This window comes from Phyllopteryx taeniolatus, chromosome 4, assembly GCF_024500385.1.
Source record: "Phyllopteryx taeniolatus isolate TA_2022b chromosome 4, UOR_Ptae_1.2, whole genome shotgun sequence".
NCBI classification, from domain to species: Eukaryota; Metazoa; Chordata; class Actinopteri; order Syngnathiformes; family Syngnathidae; genus Phyllopteryx; species Phyllopteryx taeniolatus.
This window is the reverse complement of record NC_084505.1, coordinates 18774935-18798824: the sequence shown is the minus strand read 5'-3', so window position 1 is coordinate 18798824 and position 23890 is coordinate 18774935. Positions and strand designations below refer to the sequence as shown.

The 23890-nt window shown below is 42.7% G+C and overlaps 1 protein-coding gene across 5 annotated transcripts; it reads right to left on the bottom strand.

The window, feature by feature from the left end:
• Nucleotides 1-32: 32 nt before the first annotated feature.
• Nucleotides 33-23884, bottom strand: sp2 (sp2 transcription factor). Of its 5 annotated transcripts, XM_061770256.1 has the most exons (9): nt 23247-23793; nt 22496-22584; nt 21888-21964; nt 17364-18134; nt 13662-13883; nt 9693-9987; nt 9020-9203; nt 6041-6234; nt 33-3322 (listed from the first exon to the last, which is right to left on the bottom strand). In XM_061770256.1, exons 3-9 carry the CDS (start codon nt 21948-21950, stop codon nt 3222-3224), a joined length of 1830 nt encoding a protein of 609 aa, XP_061626240.1. In that variant the 5' UTR covers nt 21951-21964; nt 22496-22584; nt 23247-23793; the 3' UTR covers nt 33-3221. The 5 variants fall into 5 exon arrangements, with proteins under 5 accessions (XP_061626240.1, XP_061626237.1, XP_061626238.1 ...); XM_061770253.1 differs by lacking the exons at nt 22496-22584; nt 23247-23793 and adding an exon at nt 23800-23884; XM_061770254.1 differs by having other exon boundaries at nt 22496-23793.
• Nucleotides 23885-23890: the final 6 nt, after the last annotated feature.

Sequence of the window (23890 nt, the reverse complement as noted above, 5' to 3'; positions counted from 1 at the left end):
AATCAGAAGGTGAGATTAGCATGGAACATAAATTAAAAAGACAAAATGAGTTTATTTTAAATAGCTGTCTAAGGCATCTGTAATTATTATTATTAATATTATAGAAAAGGGTCTCTAGAGGTCTTTTACAAAGCAGTAATGAAGCAAATATACAATGTCACACACGTTTCAACACACTGTACATTGTCTTCCTCCTTCAGTATGGCATTGATGAAGTGGACAAACATAAATAATACCAGCAGGCGCTGCATCCCTGCTTTCATGCACCTCGCACACCCCTTTCACGCCAAGCTGGCGTCAGTTCCACATTTTGGGGCTTTGGCTCCGAATCAGTTCTGCATGAAAGGGGAACGAGCGCTCTGACACTTTATGCGGATTTAACGCTGTCACGCGACGTTTGGATCCTCCTGTTGTGTGATTGTCACATCACTGTGGTAAAATGGTTTATGTGGTGAAAAACATAAAATTAGTCATTCAAACTGCTCTAAGTGCTCGAGGACTCTGCATCCTTTTGCACAATTGTCCAAAAAAAAAAAAAATTGTACCGGCATTAACAGATATCTAGCAACCCCTTTATTGCTGTGACTGTTTTTGTCAATGTCTTTATGTTTCAAAAGTGTTCTGTGTCAATTGACTGTCTGTTGTTGTACTAGAGCGGCTCCAACTACCGGAGACAAATTCCTTGTGTGTGTTTTGGACATACTTGGCAAATAAAGATGATTCTGATTCTGAAGAATACTGGCATAGACTATGAAGTATAATGTAAGCCCCTTTCACACAGAGCAAAGTTGGCGATATTAAAGGTCCAATATTTTGGGTACTTAGACCTCCATAGAGTGATTCTAACATGTACTTAGTATAAAAGTTTGAGAACTTGAATAAATCTTGAGATGTTTTTTCCCCCTCATTGTGCCAAGTTATCAAAATGCGCGTTGTACAAACCCAAATTCCATTGAAGTTGGAATGTTGTGTAAAATGTAAATAACGACCAAATACAATTATTTGGACATCCTTTTCTCCCTATATTCAATTGAATTTACAACAAATAAGATACATTATTTAATGTTCAAACTGGTAAACTTAGTTGTTTTATTTGCAATTCTCTCATTTTGAATTTGATGCCTGCAACACGTTCCAAAAAAGCTAGGCGAGGGGCAACAAAAGACTGGGAAAGTTGAGGAATGGTCAAAAAATACCTGTTTGGAACATTCAACAGGTCAACAGGTTCATTGGAAAGAGATGAGTGTCATGATTGGGTATAAGAGGAGCATCCCCGAAAGGCTCAATTCTTCACAAGCAAGGATGGGGCGAGGTTCATGACTTTGTGAACAATTGCGTGAGCAAATTAGTCCAACAGTTTTTCTCAGTGCACAATCACAAGGAATTTAAGGGTTTCATCAATCCATAATATCATCAAAAGATTCAGAGAATCTGGAGAAATCTCTGCACGTAACAGGCAAGGCCAAAAACCAACACTGAATGCCTGTGAATGTTTTCCTTCAATCCCTTAGGGGGCACTGCATTAAAAACTGGCATCATTGTGTAAAGGATATTGCCACGTGGAACACTTCACAAAACCATTGTCAGTTAACACACATCGTCACGAAATCTACTAATGCAAGTTAAAACTGTACCATGCACAGCGAAAGCCATATATCAACAACACCCAGAAACGCCGCCAACCTCTTTGGGCCCAAGCTCATCTGAGATGGACTGACGTAAAGTGGAAAAGTGTGCTGTGGTCTGACGAGTCCACATTTGAAATTGTTTTTGGAAATCATGGACGTCATGCCCTCTGGGCCAAAGGAGGTATCCATCTGGATTGTTGTTGTTGGTGTTCTCAGGGCCTGAGACGAAAACGACCATCCGGATTGTTATCAGCGCAAAGTTAAAAAGCCAGCATCTGTGATGGTATAGAGGGGTGTTAATGCCTATCGGATTGGTAACCTCCACATCTGTGAAGGCATTATTAATACTTAGTTAATTAAGGTACATACAGGATTGGAGGAAAAAAATGCTGCCATCCAAGCAGTGTCTTTTTCATGGACGTCCTTGATTATTTCAAGGCAATGCCAATCCACATTCTGTATGTTTTACAACAGCATGGCTTCGTAGTTAAAGTGTGCAAATACTAGACTGGCCTGCCCGCAGTCCAGACTTGTCTCCCATTGAAAATGTGTGGCGCGTTATGAAGCGTAAAACACGACAACAGAGACCCCGCACTGTTGAGCAACTGAAGTAGTACATCAAGCAAGAATGGGAAATAATTCCACATACAAAGCTTCAACAATTAGTGTCCTCCGTTCTCAAACGCTTATTGAGCGCTGTTAAAAGGAACGTTGATGTAAAGCAGTGGTAAACATGCCCCAGTCACAGCTTTTTTGGAATGTGTTACAGGCATTCAATTCAGAATTAGTGAATATTGGCAAAAATAAAAAAAATTATAAATCATTAAAAAAAAAAAAGGTTTAACAGTTTGAACATTAAATATCTTGTCTTTGTAGTGTATTCAATAGAATTTAGGTTGAAAAGGATTTGCAAATCATTTTATTTACGTTTTACACAAAGTCCCAACTTCATTGGAATTGGGGTTTGTATTTAATTGATACTAAAAACATTTTAACTTTTTTACCCAAGTACATTTCAGTCTGTACTTCAGAGTCAAAATAGTACTACTATCACCAGTCTGTTTTTTTACACAGATTTGTAGCACTTTAACTTCAGTACAGTGTCAGTACTTTTGCCATCTCTGCGCTTCGCTAAATTCTGTGAATACATTTCCGGCTCAACACAACACAGTGCGAAAGGGGCTTGATACAACCTTGGATGCCGGAGAAAATCCGTGTGTCAGCTTTGCAGATGTAAGCCACAAACGTAAATGTTAAAAACATGACATTGGGAGCTTTAACCACACGGGGGAGGAGGCAACAAACAAAATGGTGGCTGTTGTGGGAAAAGGACACAAACACACACACACACACACACACACACACACTCTGAGGAGTGTCCTGCAGTTGCACATACGCTGGCGTGTACAATCTTCGTCCAAAAGGGGTCATAAATAAGTGGGATGGATCATTGCCAGTCTGCTTTTTCTTTGTACATGGTGCGACACAAGAGTCACGGGGGGGGGGGGGGCATTTTTTAGGAGGTGGGTGGGGGTCCCATTATGGGACAAGTGACAAACTCCAATTTTTTCAGTGTGGAGTCTCTTTTTCCTCTCACAGGTTCTTGGTGTTTATGTGCGTCTTGAAATGCTTGGTCAGGTGGTCGCTCCTCATGAAGCGCTTCTGACACTGGCTGCACTCAAAGCGTTTGTCTCCTACACGCACATGTAAACAAACAAATAGACACGCACGCACACACACACACACACACACACACATACACACGATCAGATTCAACTTCGTCATTACACATTACAAGTTCAAGGCAACGAAATGCAAACTGCATCCAAACAAACGCAAAGCAGTCATTAAATGCAGGGTCCGAAATACTCAAAACATTTTTTTATAGCATTCAGTTCAGTTTAGTTTATTCATACCAGTAGTTAGATTTGTTTTGCAGCACGAGTTACACATGTAGACACAACAACCACAACAGTAGACAAACAAAAAAACATAAACATTAAAAGTACTCAAGATTTCTATCCAAACCTCCCTTTAATGTCATACAAAATTATCTTTGTAGAGCAATTTGTGTAGCAATTCTTCAAAATGTTGTTTTGGGGATTAATTTGAATAAAAGTTCCTCTAAGTACTAAACCATTCTCTACTTTTATGCTATTACAGCCCAAATTTTTATAGCCCAACATATATAGAGGCATAACTTGACCTATTGAACAAGTAATGTTATGTATAGGGACAATGTCTGCCTTGTGGGAAAGCAGAAATCCTATTGTATCAACCCTGCATATTATATATATATATATATATATACTTCTGCAACACTACACTATGTTACTTCAGAGGTGAAGTTTAATGTGGACCCGCCGTTTTGTTTGTTTGTTTTTACAATATTGTGTGTATTTTATATAATTTATTTAAGAAATTTGTCCTCAGTGTTACGGCTAGAACGAGTCAGCGTTCAGAGATTTTCATAACAAAATACAGACGTTCCCTAACATTTAGCAGCCCTGCAGCAATCAGCGATCGCCTTTCTGTTTACATCTGCCTGCCATGCAAAACCAGTGTGACATTATCTTCATTTCTTTTATCAAGCCACGCTCTTTTCGCCGAATCACGAGAAATAAAAGCTTTGTTTGTTTTGAGAGCTGCTTGACCACTCAGAAAAAAGGATTTATTTTCTGTAAACTTTAAAAACTTGCATCACATATTTTAGCGATGGAAATTGACGAATGCATCGCCAAATACCTCATTTTACAGCACATTTTGCAATGCGATTCCAGGTATTTCATAACCTGAACCATGTGTAGTATATAATGGAAAGCCATTTGAGCATTAATTCCACAGCCTACTAGTGCGCCGAATTGTCCATGTACTAGTACGCTCTTTGTACACATTAGTAAGACAATTCAGAACAACTAGGGCACAATAGTAGATCGACAATTAGGGATAAGCTGATTATCGGCCGGGCCGTCTTTTTTTAAGCCTGGGTAAACTTCAGGGATCTATTTATTTAAGTTTTCAGTTAATTTTAAGAGACGCAGCTGACCATGGGAACTCCCTGCACTTTTTCTTTTTGTTTAAACTTAAGACCAAGATATATATGTGAAAGATTAATATTTCAGTTAAATAGAACTTTTGGGAAAAGTTTATTTACTGTAGAAAACCTCCGGGAGCCATTTCTTTGTTCAAGTTTTCATTTAACTATAAGAAATGCTCCTTAGCCTGGGAGCTCTCTGCCCTTTTTGTTAGAATTTGAAAACAAAGATGTCTATTGTCTATCCATCCATCCATCCATTCATTCATTCATTTTCCAAACCGCTTATCCTCACTAGGGTCGCGGGCGTGCTGGAGCCTATCCCAGCTATCTTCAGACGAGAGACGGGGTACACCCTGAACTGGTCGCCAGCCAATCGCAGGGCACATATAAACAAACAACCATTTACACTGACAATAATACCTACGGACAAATTAGAGTCTTTAATCAACCTACCAAGCATGTTTTTGGGATGTGGGAGAAAACAGGAGTACCCGGCAAAAACCCACGCAGGCACGGGGAGAACATGCAAACGCCACACACGGGAGGCCGGATTTGAACCTGGGTCCTCAGAACTGTGAGACAGGTGTGCTAACCAGTCGACCGCCGTGCCGCCCGGAAATAAATCCAATAAATGTAATTTAATCAGAATACTATGATTTGGACTGAATGCATATTTTGGAGGTCCATCAATAATGCCTGCTATTCTATAGCTGTGCCCAACCTTCCTTTCATCACAGACCGGGCAAGTCACTTAATAGCCTAAACATTTTGATGACGGGCCTGCATAGAACTAAAAGCAAAGAATTTTTTAGATTTTATTTTTGAACAAATGATTTATTACACACAACAGTACTGAAAATTGGTACCGTTGAGTACCAGTATCAATTCCCAGGTACCGGGAATTGGTACCATACCGATTGGAATGTGAAAGGTACCCATTCCTACACAGCACCTCTTTCAGCAGCTCAATAAAATACCTTTTGTTTAGTCTATTGTCTCAACATAAATTTGACAGCTTTCTGGATGTATTTTGTTCATTTAACCTTTATCTATCTAGGCTAGGCAATTGAGAACCGATTCTTATTTGCAATGCCGACCTGACAGCAGACAGGCAGAGAATATGATGTTTCACCTTCACAGGGCACTGGACTTAAGGCCTCTTTACACTAACTGTGGTGTCCTAGCCAATACCAGCCGGAGCGACACCCCCGACTTGGAAAAGAACTGCAGCACGTTTTCAAAACAGTGCGCATGGGTTGCGCTCGAGTATAAAGGAAAACTGTAGTTATCTGTAGTAAATTTATGGACCAATAAAGAGAAATTGGATAGTTGGTGAGTGGGGTGTCAGTGACAGTGTGCAGTGTGTGCGCTTTACCCGTGTGCGTCCTGGCATGCCGCTGCAGCTCGTCGCTACGCGTAAAGCGCTTGCCGCAAAACACCCAGTTGCAGACGAACGGTCGCTCGCCCGTGTGCAGGCGGACGTGTGCTCGCAGCAGCGACGTCTTGCGGAAGGTCTTGTCACAGCCGGGAAAGTGACAAATGTGCTTCCGCTTGCCCACGTCACCCGGCCTGCAGGGGACAGCGTTAAAATCCTCCACTGTAACCTCCCGTGTCAACATTATAGCTAAAAAAAATAATAAAATCACGATTTCGTCTGTACAATTAGTAAAATAGAGGCCTGCATCAGTGAAACCAATAGCTAGCGATACTTACAATAACATGAGCAAAGGAAAATGAACAGACACCCCATCAAAAAAAATTGTCATCCTTGTAGCTAAAAAAAATATGTATACCGTACACGACCATAAGGCACACTTAAAAGTCTTAAATTTTCTCCAAAATGGACGGGGCGCCTTATAGTGCGGCGCGCCTTATGTATGCACAGAGTTCCAAAATCTGTAAATGTTGTTGTGTGACTTTAATGAGCACTCCGCTTGACTGACTGGGAGCATTTCCTGCCGACACGCTGCTTATATAGAGGAAGGCGGATGTGACTGAGGACAGAATGCGGACGTAAAGGGGGAAGAGTGCGCTAAAGACACGCCCCCAGTAGGTATATAGTTCCGGTATGTGCATCGCCCCCGAAAATGGCACCTACAAAGAGACAGGCTTACGAAGCACAGTTTAAACTGCAAGCTATTAGTTACGCAGAGGAACATGGGAATCGAGCAGCCGCGAGAGAATTCAAGATCAACGAATCCATGGTTTGCAAGTGGAGGAAGCAGGACAACGAGCTTCGCCAAGTCAAGAAGACGAAGCTGAGTTTCCGTGGGGGGAAAAAAAGAAAAACAAAACGCGGAAACAAGGCGAGGTGGGCCGAGTTGGAAGACCAACTCGAGCAATGGATTAATGAGCAAAGAACAGCCGGGAGACGCGTCTCTACAGTCACCATTCGAATGAGTGCAATAACTCGGAGCTTGCCATCATTCTGGGAGGCTTGACAACCCGCTGGACATCAATGTAAACAGGGCGTTCAAAGTTGTGACTGGCGTGGGAGCCATGGATGACAGATGGCGAGCAAAGCTTTACTAAGACTCGGAGGCAGCGGCTGGCGAGTAACGCCACAATTTGTGAATGGATTCTGGATGCTTGGGCTAACGTGTCTGCTTGCACTGTTGTTCGAGCTTCCATAAAAGCCGGCATCATTTCTGAGGAGCCGCACGGCAACGAGACTGACTCCGACAATGACGAGAGGGAACCTGCCGTGTTTGAGTGAGAACTTGCCCAGCTGTTCATTTCGGATACAGGAAATGAGGACTTCGATGGATTTGTGGATGAGGATCGATCAAAAAATAACGTGAGTACATTGTTAAATACTTCAGTAAAGTACAACCGAACTCAGTTTTGCTCCCGCTGCCTTTTTAAAAACATTGTTTCAGCGTGCATGCATGCTACCGTATGTTTTAAGCTAGCGTATGTTTTACCATGCCTGTGCCCAATCATACGTTATGTATGTGTTAAATACAGAAATAAACCCCGTAACTGAGACTGCGCCTTTTAATACGGTGCGGCTTATGGTCGTGAAAATACGGTACATTGAAACCCTGCAAATTTGTGTTTCGGCATTCACAAATTCACTAATTAACTGATTTTTTTGCTCCATTATTTGCTGTAAAACTCACCTGTTCGTTGCTTTTGTGCTCAGGCCAAAGCCCTGTACAATGAGTATTTCTTTGGCACCATTTCACGAGATCTTCGTGGCAAGGAACTACAATGGAATCTCGTTTTTTGTGATTAAACGGTTTCAGAACGGCTGACGATAAGCGAATCATATGAAATCCAAAGAAATATTTCCCATACGAAATAATGTAAATCCAATGAATATGTTCCAGACACACCAAAGCAACAAAAAAAGACATTTTATAGACAATAACCACAGTTTTACACACAAAACCAGTGTGAAATAAATATTAATGACTAATGCGGTGGATAATGAACATTTAACATCACTTTTATTACTGTATGTTAAATCGCAATGTAAAGGGAGCTCTTGTACATTTAAATTAGGCTTTACACCGATCTGATCGGTTTGATCGGTATCGTCCGATAATTAGCATTTTATGCTTATCGCCTTTAATCTCATAATTCGCTGATCCAATCAATGACGTCTTTGATCGGCTCCGCAAAAGACATTTACTCCGTGTTGCCATCGTGTACGGTATATTTGAATCCAAAAGCTAGTTTATTTTTTGCCTCGTCGTGTGTCTTTTGACGTATTACTGTAAATATCTGACCACCAATAAAGATACTTTTATATATATACAAAAAAAAATAATAATAATAAAAAATAAGCATGTCAGCGGTGTGGGACAGACAACACGGATCAGACTACAAGACAAATTTGGTCTTTCGCGACTGCACTCTGTCAGAATACTGCTATAAATTCCGATACCACCGCATCCCCTTTTTTCTAATCACTGAGCTTCATCTTCTCAACTCAAACGTGATCGGATACACCCAAACTGTTATTATACTGCATACTTTTATTTTGAACGTGTGATTTTTTATTTTTTTTTTTTTGGGCCAGGATGTGTTACGCAGATGTTGCCTGAGTGTTGCACAGCAGACCAGGATTGGTTATTGCCTTGGTTTGTTGATAAAAGCTTGCATTGTGGAATACGCCTTGACGCCTGTTGAACCCTTTATACACAACTTACAAAATACTTCAGACGAACGTGCATCAATTCTGGGAAATAAACGGTCCAGTTACGTATTTTTTCTTCAAAAACCGGGAACATTTCTTGAAAAAACACATTGTCAAAAGCCGAATCTTATAAAAACAAGGCATATGAAAACCGAGGTTGGAGTGAGTTGGTCAAGATGGATTCGCCCAACATTAGGTGCTCCATCCTACCTTTTCTCTGCGTCTTTACAGTTGGGGCATGTGCAGGCCATGCGTCTCTTTTTCTCGCTGGCATGTCCGGGGAGTTCAAGCGTAAGCGTCTGGTCTAAGTGGATGGCCGGTTGGCCCTGAGCCGCCACCCCCGCCAGCTGGAGGCCTCCACCCTGCATGGTCTGCACCGTCAAGTGCTGCTGGCCTGACAAAAACACACAGACATATGTTAATACATGTTAGCTCACGGGTGGGAAAAGTATGTCTTTGTAAGGTCCTTGGAAAAAACTCTTACAGAGACATTTTATCGAATGTTGTCGACTGGAAGTGAATGGGGAGCCCTCAAATAAGCGTGTAACTCTGGCGACAAAAGCCTTCTTAAGTTCTAAATGTGAAGCGTGGAGTCCTATTTGTGTCTGAGATAGATGTGTCTCTGAGAGATTGGTCACGAGGCTTAAAGCTGTTCGGATTTAAGGTAAAACATATTCAACAACCAAGTTGAGTCTAGTTGCCTCAATTTGAGTTTTGCTGATTTATATATTTTTGCATAGACATTTTAACTATTATTTATACATTATCTACAAATGGCCCATCTTTCCATTTTAAAAATCAAGTGTGGCCCGTCAGCACAAAAGTTTGCCCACCCCTGACATAAAGTCTCATTGGGCTACTTTTATACGCTATAGTAACCCACCTCCTGCGTTGGTGATGGTGACAGGAACGCCCTGCACTTGGACGCCGTTAATGCTGATGGTCTGCACCGCCTGCGCTGCAGACGACAGCTGCGATGTGTTCAGTGACATCATCCCGCCCGCCGGTGCGATCTTGGCCAGGGTGCGCTCCTTCCTGCCGCCCGCAGTTGACTTCTTGGTGATGGGAGGGGGTGGCGAGGCGGGCGTGGCGACGGGAGTGGTAGGCGTTGTTGGTGAGGAAACTGCGTCCTGGAGTTGGACGGACCGCCACTCGCCAGCTCCCGTCTTGAAAAAGATCTAACAAAAGGATATAGTTTATGTATTACTGCCCACTAGAAGTGAATGGAAGCCCTCAAAAAAGCTGTCTCTATCATTGAGTTTTTACTCTACTCTGAGCTCCTCCCGGATGACCGAGCTTCTCACCCTATCTCTAAGGGAGAGCCCGGACACCCTACGGAGGAAACTCATTTCGGCCGCTTGTATCCGGGATCTTGTTCTTTGGGTCACGACCCACAGCTCGTGACCATAGGTGAGGGTAGGAACGTAGATCGACCGGTAAATTGAGAGCTTCGCTTCTCGGCTTAGCTCCTTCTTTACCACAACGGACCGATACAAAGTCCGACTGAGGACCATGGTCCCAGATTTGGAGGTGATGATTCTCATCCCAGCCGCTTCACACTCTGCTGCGAACCGCTCTAGTGAGAGTTGGAGATCATGGCTTGATGAAGCCAACAGAACCACATCATCTGCAAAAAGCAGAGATGCAATTCTGAGGCCACCAAACCGGACCCCCTCTATGCCTTGGCTGCGTCTAGAAATTCTGTCCATAAAGGTTATGAACAGAATCGGTGACAAAGGGGAGCCTTGGAGGAGTCCAACCCTCACCGGAAACGAGTCCGACTTACTGCCGGCAATGCGGACCAAACTCTGACACCGGTCGTACAGGGGCCGAACCGCCTGTATCAGGGGGTTCTGTAGCCCATATACTCCCGAGACTCCCCCCACAGGACTCCCCGAGGGACACGGTCGAAACGCCTTCTCCAAGTCCACAAAACACATGTAGACTGGTTGGGCGAACTGCCATGCACCCTCGAGGACCCTGCCGAGGGTGTAGAGCTGGTCCACTGTTCCACGGCCAGGACGCAAACCACACTGCTCCTCCCGAATCTGAGATTCGACTTCCCGACGGACCCTCCTCTCCAGCACCCCTGAATAGACCTTACCAGGGAGGCTGAGGAGTGTGATAATTTACATAATTTGGCCTTCCAGCTCATAAAACCCACAAAATTAGGAATTCAAAAAATGTTAATACTGTGAAGAAATCACCATTTACTCTCAATTTTTGTAGAAAAAAATGAAAGAAGAAAATTAGGGTCACATTAAATCAGGGGTGTCAAACTCATTTTTGCCGCATTGTAGTTATGATTTCCGTCAGGGCCGTTAGAAGAGTGAAGTGTTTAATCACCAAATCATATTACTATTCATTCATCTTCCTTACCGCTTATCCTCACTAGGGTCGCGGGCGTGCTGGAACCTATCCCAGCTATCTTCGGGCGAGAGGTGGGGTACACCCTGAACTGGTCGCCAGCCAATCGTAGGGCAAATATAAACAAACAACCATTGGCACTCACAATCACACCGATGGGCAATTTAGAATTAAAATTCAATTCATTCATTTTTTTACTGAAAGTATATGGTGGGAAAAGCATTTGCTTTCTCCACATGTGGTGCAATTACTCACAACAAATTGAGGGATAACTAGTTTTGAAATCAGAAGACAAGGATAATAGTTTGTTCAAGTATTGTTTAACTTACTGTAGAAGAAGGGTTTGGTAACAGAAACATGCAATATCTCAAAATTATTGTTTATTATGACAATTTGGAATTTGGGTACAGATTTTAGCAAAAATCACGGAGGGTGACGAGCATGATTTGCTTTCGCGGGCCACATAAAATGATGTGGCGGGCCGCATTTGGACCCCGGGCCTTGAGTTTGACACCTATGCATTAAATCAATCAAAATATGGTCCTTTCAAAACGATATGTTCATCTTCAAGACTTGGTTGGGAATCCCTTTGCTTTAATCACTGCCTCGATTCGCCGTGGCATTGAGGCAATCAGCCAGTGGCATTGCCTGGGAGTTATGGAAGCCCAGATTTCCTTGATGTTTGCTGTCAGTTGTTCTTTGTTTTTGGGTCTCTGATGCCCCTCATTTTCCTCTTGATAATACCCCATAGATTCTCAATGGGGTTTAGATCTGGCGAGTTGGCTGGCCAGTCAAGCACTATGATGGCTTGGGCATCAAACCAGGTTTTGGTGCTTCTGGTGATATGGGCAGGGGCCACGTCCTGCTGGAAGATTAAATCTGCATCTCCATACAGATCCTCAGAAGAAGGAATCATGAACTCCTCTAAAACATTCTGGTAGACTGTTGTGGTGACCATGGATTTAAGAAAGCAGTTTACCAACACCCGCACTGGACATTGCATCCCAAATCATGACTGACTGTTGATATTTCACACTGGACCTCAAGCAGCTTGGGTTCTGCTCTTCACCCGTCTTCTTCCAAACCCTTGGACCTTGATTCCCGAATGAAAGCCACTCTTTACTTTCATCGGAAAAGAGGACCTTGGACCACTGGTCAACTGTCCAGTCCTTCTCCTTGGCCCAGTTGAGACGATTCCTATATTGGCTCAGGCTCAGAAGTGGCTTGGCCCGAGGAACCCGATAGTTATAGCCCATCTCCCAGATGTGTCTGAATGTGGTGGTTTTTGAAGCTGTGACTCCTGCCTCATTCCACTCTTTCTGGATCTCTGCTAGAGTCTTGAATCTTCTCTGTTTGATAATCCGCTAAAGCCCACAGTCATCTCTTTTGCTGGTGCATCTCCCCCTGCCCCATCTTGTCCTTCCACTAAACTTCCCATTGATATGCTTGGAGACAGCACTCTGTGAACAGCCAGCCTCTTGAGCTATGAACTTTTGTGGCTTACCCAGCCTATGAAGGGTATCAATGATGGTCTTCTGGCCAATTGTCAAGTATGCAGTCTTCCCCATATTGAACCCAACTGCGACAATTGAACCAAACTGAAGCAATTTAATGACACCTGAGGAAACCTATGCAGGTGCTTTGAGTTTAGGTGGTGATTAGTGTGTGACACTCAGTTGAAAACATTTATGGCCTGCAAAATTTGAGCTGATTTCTTCATAGTATTCAAATTTTTTGAAATCCTGATTATGAGCTGGAAGCCCAAATTATGTAAAAATAAACAAATAAATACTTGGAGTTGTTTAAATTATGGGCCCTGAATCTATAGTCTATGAAAGTTTTACTTTTTGAACGGAATTATGGAAATACATAAACTTTTCCATGATATTCAAATTTTTTGGAAAGGGTCTGTATATAATGTACGTGTGTGTGTGTGTGTGTGTGTAAAACTTAAAATTAAACTAAAAAAACATTTACAAAAAAACTGAACTTTTCATCAAAGATTTTTTTATTTACATGGTATCGAGCAGTGAGGGCTAAGATGGGGGAAGAAATTTATTTTGTGTGAATGTTTGTCTTTAACGGAAGCGTATTGCTGCCATATCAGAAAAAAAATAAAAAGTTGAGTATCATGTTATAGCGTGATAAATTCAAATGTGGAAAAAGTTGGTCTCACAGAGGACGGATTCAGGAAGTGAAACTGAACCTTTTTTATTTTTTGTGGTGTAGCAGCAATACGCTTCCGTCGTCTTTAGTTAATATACAGTCATGATATTTAAACCGTCAAAACCTGGGATATTCACAACATCAAAAACAATTTGATGGTTAAACACAATGGCCAACATTTCTTATGCACCAAAGAAAGAAAATGAACAGGAGGGTTAACATTGATTAACATGAACAATTCTATAGAATTGTTATTCCCTCATTGGTATTATAAGCCAATCAGGAAGCAAGAAATGGCAAGATGGTCAGCTTTCCTCACCTGTGTTGGCGGCGTGTCCGGTGACGCCACCTGCAGGCAGGAGGGCGCGGGCGACTGCCTCTGCGGGACGGGCGGCAGTGAGGCAGAGGCGGCCTGCACCACCTTCAGAGCCTGCTGGGGGATCTGGACCACCGGAGGGTCCTGCTTGGGGGGCACTAGCTGCACCTGCTGAACCACCGCCGGTTGGCCCGGACTCTGCACAATCAACAGGTTGTTTCCCGCCTGCAGACACACAAATGCACACGATGTCAACCATCTGTGAATGATTAGCCACTTTCACAAAGCCTGGAAACACCGACACTGCTTTGTATAGTATCCATCCATCCATCCATTTTCCGCTTATCCTCTCTAGGGTTGCGGGCGTGCTGGAGCCTATCCCAGCTATCTTCGGGCGAGAGGCGAGGTACACCCTGAGCTGGTCGCCAGCCAATCTCAGGGCACATAAACAACCAACCATTCTCACTCACATTCACACCTACGGGCAATTTAGAGTCTTCAATTAACCTACCATCCATGTTTTTGGGATGTGGGAGGAAACCGGACAACTCGGAGAAAACCCACGCAGGCATGGGGAAACCCCACACAGGAGTGGGCGGATTTTAACCCGGGTCCTCAGAACTGAGACAGATGTGCTAACCAGTCGTCCACCGTGCCACCCGCTTTGTATAGTATTCACCTGCTCACAGGGGATCGGGACCATGCCCTGCTGCCATTTGCAAAAATCTGCTTAAAAAGGTTTATAATTGCCTATATATGCCACGAGATAGAGGCAAAGCACTACTTTATCTAAAAGAAGCTCCTCAACGAATTTCAACATAGTTCCTTGGCACCAAGATGTCACAAGATGGCACCAGAGCAATACAAGTCAGCTTTTTCCCAGGTCGCTGTTCTTTGTGAAAGGTACCGACACAGAATGGGGTGTTGAAGTCAGCCCGTGAATTTTCTCAGCATTCCAGCTAGTGGCGGAGGCGGGAGGGCATTAAAACTTGACACACTTGTTCCAGTATTGTGGAATGCCCCTTACACACAGCCGTGGTTCCGGGGCTATTACAACCTTGGAAAGCAGCAAACTTGCAGGTCGACTTCATCCCCCCTATTTCGCATAGGTGCATTTCACACAAAACACAAACAATACGGGAAAAATATGGGAAAATACGGATTGGATGGACAGTGTGAAATCGCACACAGCTGCACTTTTAAAAGATATTTCTTGCACCGTACGCTGTTTTAATTGTATTTTTATTTGTTTCCCCTCTTTGTTTTAAATGTTTAGAAGCTGTTTTTTTCTTTGTTTTTAAATGCTTTTACTCATTAAACACATTGAGTTACCTTGTGTATGAAATGCACTATATAAATAAATTTGCCTTGCTTTGCTTCAAAAGTCACCCCTATGGCACTTAAGATAAATCAAAGGTAATTTGCATATATTGCAGCGCTGAATTTTCTTTTCATTGAAGCACATTAGGTTTGAAATACCATCTCAAAGCAAACGTTTTTGAGGCAACCGCTAGCACGAACGCTACTACATCGGCAACATGTGCAGGATGACAAACAACGCTGGAGGATTGTAGCCGTGGCAATGTTGTCAGCATAAATAGCCAGGATAAATTAAGCAACACTTTTGCAAAACGGATAGCCACATCATATAGGCCAATTAACATCGCTGGAGACCAGGGGCTGTAAAATATTATGTATAGGTGAACCGTCATACAAACTACCTTCGGGGGGACAATTACAACAAGGATAAACAAACTCTACTGCACAAATAAGACCACCCAGGGACAAGTGCTGGCTGATTTATTTCGCTTACCAGGGACTATTGGACTTCAGTGAGTAATCACAATTATCTTGGGGTAACTGCTCATCTAATGGATGACAAATGTTTATGGATGTCTTTACTACATTATCTATTGGTGTTCATCAGCACTTTGTTTGCAATATCTTTGGAGAATTGTTCAAAATGTCTACTGAGTTCTTACTAGGCTATTTTGATACCAATTCATCCGTCCATTTTCTATACCATTTATCCTGTTCAGGGTCATAGGGACCAGGAGACTATCCCAGCTGACTTTGGAGTAGTTGGCGGTCAAGCGCAGGGGGGGCTATTACCTCGTTTTGAGCAAATAAATTGCCCACATTCAAGTAAAACATTTAAAACATGTTTTTGTATTTTTTTTTTTTTTTTTTTTTTTTCAAAATATTGGGGTCTTTTTTTAAAAGTTACTTTAAATTCTGCAAGCAAGTAATTAATAGCGATAATCCGAATTTAAAAGTGTGATTAATCTGATTAAAAAATAATCAATTGATAGCCCTAATTCAAATACAGTACAGCAGAATGCCAAAGTGTTCATCAAAAAGAAGATAGAGGTATTGGTCCTAAAAGGTTTATTGAATATAATTGTAAGAAACTGTAACATTATGCACAGTTTGAACATGGAACATATAAATTTGAATATAGGAAAAATAATGATTGACTTAAAATGTAATTGACATTATAGTTAAATAAAAATTGCACATAAAAGTTTGAAAACAGTTTTTAAAGATGAAATGCTAATGTACTGCACTTGAAAGTTAAATACAACTGAACTGTATTTGGGCAGCACGGTGGTCGACTGGTTAGCACATCTGCCTCACAGATCTGAGCACCTGGGTTCAAAACCGCCCTCGCCTGTGTGGAGTTTGCATGTTCTCCCCGTGCCTGCATGGGTTTTCTCCGGGTACTCCAGTTTCCTCCCACATCCCAAAAACATGCATGGTAGGTTGATTGAAGACTCTAAATTTCTCATAAGTGTGAATGTCAGTGTGAGTGATTGGCTGGCGACCAGTTCAGGGTGTACCCTGCCTCTCGCCCAAAGATAGTTGGGATAGGCTCCAGCACGCCCACGACCCTAGTGAGGATAAGCGGTGTATGGGAAATGGATGGATGGATGAACTGTACTTAGGCAGTGACTTTTTTTCAATTACCACTAAATGGAGCCCACGTATCACTTGGGGTGCCCGTAAGGGGTGACATTTTTTCGGGATTCTGACCGGGTCCTGTTGGGTCCCGCAGGATTCCCATGGGATGGGAGTGAATTTCACTACTAATCACGGAATTGAGCAAGAGCGGCAGTGAAAGTCGTCAGGAGTATACACGAGTGGAAACCATGTCATGGTCACTGTGACTTTTAAGACATTAATAAAAATGGATCAGGATTGACTGGGAGTAAAAAAAAAAGGGGGGGGGGGGGGGAGAGAGAGAGAAAAGATGGGAGTGCGAAGGAGCGGATATTATTTATTTATTTTAAACACAAACTCGGGATTAAATACACTCCCGTGTACATACTACTTATCCTTATTAGGGTTGCGGGTCTGTTGGAGCCCATCCCAGCTGACTTAGGGCAAGAAGCATGGTACACCCTAGAATGATTACCAACCAATCACAGGGAACAAACAAGCATTCACGCTCACATACACACAAAGGGCAATTTAGTCTTCGATCAAGCTTAACAAGCCTGTTTTGGGGAATGTGGGAGGAACCTGGAGCGCATAGAAGATGGACATGCTAAACACTAGCACACTGTGAAATCAGAAAATCAGATTTTTCTGAAACAACAAGATTGTGGCCCTACATCTGTGTCAATGGCAAAGGCGAATACATGTTCCCGGCTCTGAAACAGTATGTTGCAGGAACGAGGCCATGCATTAATATGGTTTCCGTACCTGAATGATATTGTCAGCAGCTTCGATCAAGATGGTCTCCAACTGTTCTGGGGGAGGCGAGGGAGCCTGCGGCGGCGGTGGCACTGCGGGCGGCGCCTGAGCGGCAAGCATCGCTTTCTTCTTCCTACCTCGTCGTGGCTTTCCCGCGATAGCGGGTGCCACTGCCGCCGTCTCGGTTATGATCTGCGCGCCGCCCACTTCCCCTGTCGCCACGTTGAGCGGCAATGTGAGTCCGCCGGGCAGCTGCACCACGTTGGCAGTGGCACCCGACTTCCTCATTTTGGGAGAGGGTTTAATGGCGACAGTCTTTTGTGGTGGGATAGGGGCAGCTACGGGGGCGGCGGCCGCCTGGGCCGGCAAGGACATGGGAGTGGTGATGAAGGCCTGGTTGGTGCCCGGTATGAGCTGGATCTGGCCCCCCTGCGGCATCACCTGGATGGTTTGGGCTCCCTGGATCTGCGGCATCACCTGGTACTGGATGTTGGCAGGGGCCTGGGGGCTGGGGTGGCCCGGGCTCTGCTGGATGGTGAGCACGATGGGGCTGCCGGGCGTGCTAGGGCCCAGCCCGGCGGGGAGCTGAATCACATTGCCCTTGGCTTGGAGGAAGCCCAGGTTCTTGGGGGGCGCGGGAGCGATGGGAGCTGGCTTGATGGGGAGGAGGCGGCGAGGCTGCGGCTGTGCTGGCGGCGATGTGGCGGGGGCTTGGGCGGCGGGGGGTCCGATCTTACTGCAGGTGGCAGCCAGCAGGGCCAAAGGGGACGGCTGACTGTCCTGTACACACACACACACACACAGGATTCAGATTTGACATACATACTGTATATGAATGTATTTATACAGGCAAATCCAAATTTAATATTTGCAAACTAACTATTAATGTTGCACTTTCCAAAAAAGAAAAGATTTCAGCTGTTACAACTACTATTAAGGTCATTATTAGTCATAATAATTCTGACTGTTACTCTTGTATTTCTCTGCTTCCTTCTTTTCCCAAAAGAAGACAAATCTATTGATGTTGCATTTTCCAAAAAAGAAAATATTTAAGCCGCTACAGATATTACTGAGGTAATTATTAATTATTAGTGTATTACAGCATAATCATTCACACTGTTCAAACTGTTACATTCTTCTCGGGCTGTGGAAAAATTGGTCAATGCAAAAATGTCTGCCTTGAGGCAAAAAAACATTAATAAAAGCATAATTGCACCACCCGCAACCATTTCGGCCGCTTGTATCCGGGATCTTGTTCTTTCGGTCACGACCCACAGCTCGTGACCATAGGTGAGGGTAGGAACGAAGATCGACCAGTAAATTGAGAGCTTCGCCTTAGCTCCTTCTTTACCACAACGGACCGATACAAAGTCCGCATCACTGCAGACGCTGCACCGATCCGCCTGTCGATCTCCCGTTCCATTCTTCCCTCACTCGTGAACAAGACCCCAAGATACTTGAACTCCTCCACTTGGGGCAGGATTTCATCCCCGACCTGGAGTGGGCATCCCACCCTTTTCCGACTGAGGACCATGGTCTCAGATTTGTCTCAGATAATCTTCAAACCGATAAACTTTATTATTTTTAGCAAATCATTAACTTCAAATTTTATGGCTGCAACACGTTCCAAAAAAGCTGGGACAGGGCATGTTTACCAATGTGTTACATCACCTTTTCTTTTAACAACATTCAATAAACGTTTGGGAACTGAGGACACTAATTGTTGAAGCTTTGTAGGTGGAATTCTTTCCCATTCTTGCTTGATGTACAGCTTCAGCTGTTCAACAGTCCGGGGTCTCCGTTGTCGTATGTTAGGCTTCATAATGCGCCACACATTTTCAATGGGAGACAGGTCAGGACTGCAGGCAGGCCTGTCTCTTACCCGCACTCTTTTACTACGAAGCCACGCTGTTGTAACACGTGCGGTATGTGGTTTGGCATTGTCTTGCTGAAATAAGCAGGGGCGTCCATGAAAAAGACGTTGCTTGGATGGCAGCATATGTTTCTCCAAAACCTGTATGTACCTTTCAGCATTAATGGTGCCTTCAGAGATGTGTAAGTTACCAATGCCATTGGCACTAACACAGCCCCATACCATCACAGTTGCTGGCTTTTGAACTTTGCGTCCATAACAGCCCGGATGGTTCTTTTTCTCTTTGGCCCACAGGACACGACGTCAGCAATTTCCAAAAACAATTTGAAATGTGGACTCGTCGGACCACAGAACACTTTTCCACTTTGCATCAGTGCATCTTAGATGAGCTCGGGCCCAGAGAAGCCGGTGGCGTTTCTGGGTGTTGTTGATAAATGGCTTTTGCTTTGCATAGTAGAGTTTCAAGTTGCACTTACGGATTTAGCGCCGAACTGTATTTACTGACATTGGTTTTCTGAAGTGTTCCTGAGCCCATGTGGTGATATCCTTTACACATTGATGTCGCTTTTTGATGCAGTGCCGCCTGAGGGATCGAAGGTCACGGGCATTCAATGTTGGTTTTCGGCCTTGCCGCTTACATGCAGTGATTTCTCCAGATTCTCTGAACCTTTTGATGATATTATGGACCGTAGATGATGAAATCCCTAAATTCCTTGCAATTGTACGTTGGGGGAACATTGTCCTTAAACTGTTCGACTATTTTCTCACGCATTTGTTCACAAAGAGGGAAATCTCGCCCCATCTTTGCTTGTGAATGACAGAGCAATTCAGGGAAGCTCCTTTTCTACCCAATCATGGCACCCACCTGCTCCCAATTAGCCTGTTCACCTGTGGGTGTTTGATGAGCATTCCTCAACTTTCGCAGTCTTTTTTGCTACCTGTCCCAGCTTTTTTGGAACGTGTTGCAGCCATAAAATTCTAAATTAATGATTATTTGCTAAAAACAATAAAGTTTATCAGTTTGAACATTAAATATCTTGTCTTTGTAGCGTATTCAATTAAATATAGATTTAACATGATTTGCAAATCATTGTATTCTGTTTACTCGGGGGACTATTCGAGTACTTGACGAAATATCTTTCAGATAGTCAACTAAAAAGATTCGATACTGACAGCCCTACATTCTTCATTTCATAAAAAGAAGACAAACTGTTTATGTAGTACTATCCTAATAAGTAAAGATTTAAGTGTTCTAGATTGTGTTAAGACCTTTGATGTTTTTATATATCAGAATACAATGACTGTTACTATTGGGGGGTTTAGATGGAGCCTTCTATTCTGATTATAATCGGTTTAGAAGCCCAAAAAGAATCAAAATGCTCCATATAAAGACCTCAACCTGAATAAGAAAGCTGTATCCGGTTTCACAGAATCAATCATTTTTATTACAGTTGTTAACTCTATTTTGTTATATTCTTTTCTACAATATTTCTGTGTTATCCATTGCTCGCTCTCTCAATATTTTGTGTTTAGCTTTTTAATTGTAATTTTTTAAGGACAATATATTTTCCCCAAAAGTATCACAACAAACAATAGTATCGATGTTTTTTATGGCACTGATATAGTGATATTAAAGCAAGTACCCAGCTAGTTAAGAAAAAGTGCGAAGTATAGCAACATTAATAACGGCCCAACAAGTAGATCAAAGCAACCTATTTTGATTCAAGATGTGTGCTACTTTTCTAAAGTCTGCAGCCTTTCTTTAAACACTGCTTTTACATGTTCAATGTCTACATCTCTTACAGTAGCAAGTAACGCTATACTGTATATAATGTGAGAAGCCCTGCACCATACAGGCTCTGAAGTTTGTATTTGCATTGTTGGGCAAAGGGTTCCATAATTGCCAGCTGACGGTAAACGGGAAATGTCCCACCGTGGTTTTTGTTCACAGCTTGTTCACAGTTAAAACAGATTTTGTCATGTTGAGGTTTTAAGTTGTGCTGTCTTTCTTGCGTCATACCAGCTCGTTTGTGTTAGCGGGATGGCCACGTTCATCTGGTTTCAATCCAAAATGTTCCCACATTGTCGCGGTGGCATTTGGCTTTGGAACTAATTCCATTTATGCCGCTCACTCTGCAGCTACCGACTCGCTGTGAGAAAACTTGGCGAGCCAAGTATTTTTTTGGGTGGTACTTGGTGTAAGCAGTTTGAGTAACAGTTTTATAGCATAATCACGATGACCAAACTGTTGCTCTTGCATTCTTTATTTCCCAAAAAGACGACTATCTGTTGATTTTGCACATTTTTTAAAAGAAAAGATTTAAGTTGTTATACATTATTAACCCGTATGTATGTATGTATGAGGCTTTGGTTCCTTAGGGAATTTACTGCTAGCAGGTTACCGTTTTTCATTGTTTCATTTGAAATTGTACCAAAATGTGAACGTGTGACATTAAAAACTACATATTGAAGTGTGATTTTCGGTGTACACCCCCCAAAAAGCAATTGATTTCAAGTAGAGTGTGACAAGTGTGCTATCGTTCTTTTTCAGTTGTAGGTTTTTACACACAAATGTGACAGAACTTTGATTTAACACACAAAAGACTTAAAAATCTTAAATAAAAATATGTATAGCATGTGTCCTTTAAACGTTCACTCACCTGTGTGGTGGTGGTAGAGGGCTGGAGATATTCACTGGGACTGACAGCGACTATGGTGGCCATATTGTCCTTTGACTCTGCAACACACACACATACCCAAAGATGAAAATAGGTGGACGGTAAAACGATAACAAAATGTTTTTGCTTTTGTTTATTGTGGTTTTTCACCTATCAGCGGGACTGGAACATATCCCCCACAATAAATGGGGATTCACTGGAATGCATTGGAGTACAAACATAAAAGGAAGGACGGACGGACGGACGGAAGGAAGGAAGGAAAAGATGCTAGGAAAAATAGCAGGTCTGAGGAGGGGTAAGGGAGAAAAGTAGGGTTATGCAACAGGAGTGGTGCATGAATAAAAACAGGTGTGACAAACAGGAAGATGGAAAGAAGACAGGTTTTTAAATAGGTTGAACCGAAGGATGGCATAATGTAAAGATGAGTGAATAAAACAGTTCCTAGGAGAAGGCTGGTAGGAACAAAGTAAGACAGGCTTCAGCAAAGGAATGATGGAAGCAGAGACTAAAATTAATCTCCAACTAATCGATTATGAAAATAACCGGCAACGATTTTGATACTCGATTATTTATTTAGAGCCATTGTTTACCTTAAAATTGTCCAAATCCTGTGATTTCAGCCTCTCAACTGTAAATATTGTCCAATTTATGTAGTCCTCCATGAAAGCAGACCGATTATCTTTTGTGTATAATCAAAATACCATAAGTCATTCGCAAACATCTGCTTTTACAATAACAATTACAATGATTAACAGTTTTCAGACATGTAACAGACCAACAAGTGACATAACCATAATCAATTTATGGAAAAAAATGGTCAGTTTAGTCTATTATGAAAATAAACGTTATTTGCAGCCATATTATGAATAACCTGTAATTGACATGTAGTTGAACCTGAAGCAGCCTCAGAAGTGTATAACAAACAAGTAGCCCTTCGTTCGCATGAATCATTCAGTACCCAAGAATGAGCTCATTTTCAAAAAGGTTGCGAAGTACAACACTCAAAATAAACAATAATAAGTTACCAAAAAGTAATTGGGGGAAAAAAAAGATTTTGAAATTAACTGCAAAATCATTTTTAGGCAATTATTCGATTGAATAACTGATAAACTAATCAATTCTAAAATACAGTGACAGTCCTAGATAGAAGCAATCATTTAAAAAAAATAAAAGCAACTGTGAGGGAAGTAAGGTATAGATGCCATGGAGAAAAAAAAAACCAATGCAATAAAATAAAAACATTTCCAAGTGTATATCACTGGTGGCCTTATAACAAGCCTATATTTGGCACTTAACGGTACTGTAGTTACAAAGATGTTAATTTTAGGGATAAACATTTACATATGTAATGTTTCCAACGTAGACGCGAACAACCGAGCACAAGCGAGCCGCCTTCGACGCATCTTGGTTGATTTGTTTGTGCACACCGGCTACAAAAAAAAAAAAAGCAGCAGCAGCTCCAGTGGTTAGCAGCTAGCCGCTCATCTAAGATGATTTATTTTTTTGTGCAGCTAAGCTCCAACGGGCACACAGAGCCAGAATTTGGACCGTTTCGCTTCCACACAGGTAACTGTGTGCTTTATTGAGGGGGGAGGCCTTAGGGGGGCGACATTTGTGGAGAAATGAGTCTTCCATAAGATGCTTAGCATAGTGGTTTAACGCTGTATTAGCATAGCTGGGCTAGCGTTCGCGTAGTTAGCGAGTTAAACTCTTCGATAGCAACACAGAAATGGGAACGACAATTCCGGAAGTGCGACGCGTTTGGGCTTGACGCGAGCCGTCACAGCCCGCCTATTATTCCCGTCCACTGGCCGCCCATTTGTGCCGCCACGCAAATTTCATGTTTGACGAAGTAGAAGGGAATATAAACACCAATGTTTGAATTCCTACCCACCGCTCATGACGACATTCGCTGTCCGTGGAGCTTCGAAACACACCGAGCCCCGGCAGGAATCCGCCCGCACACGCCTGCACCAATCCACGCA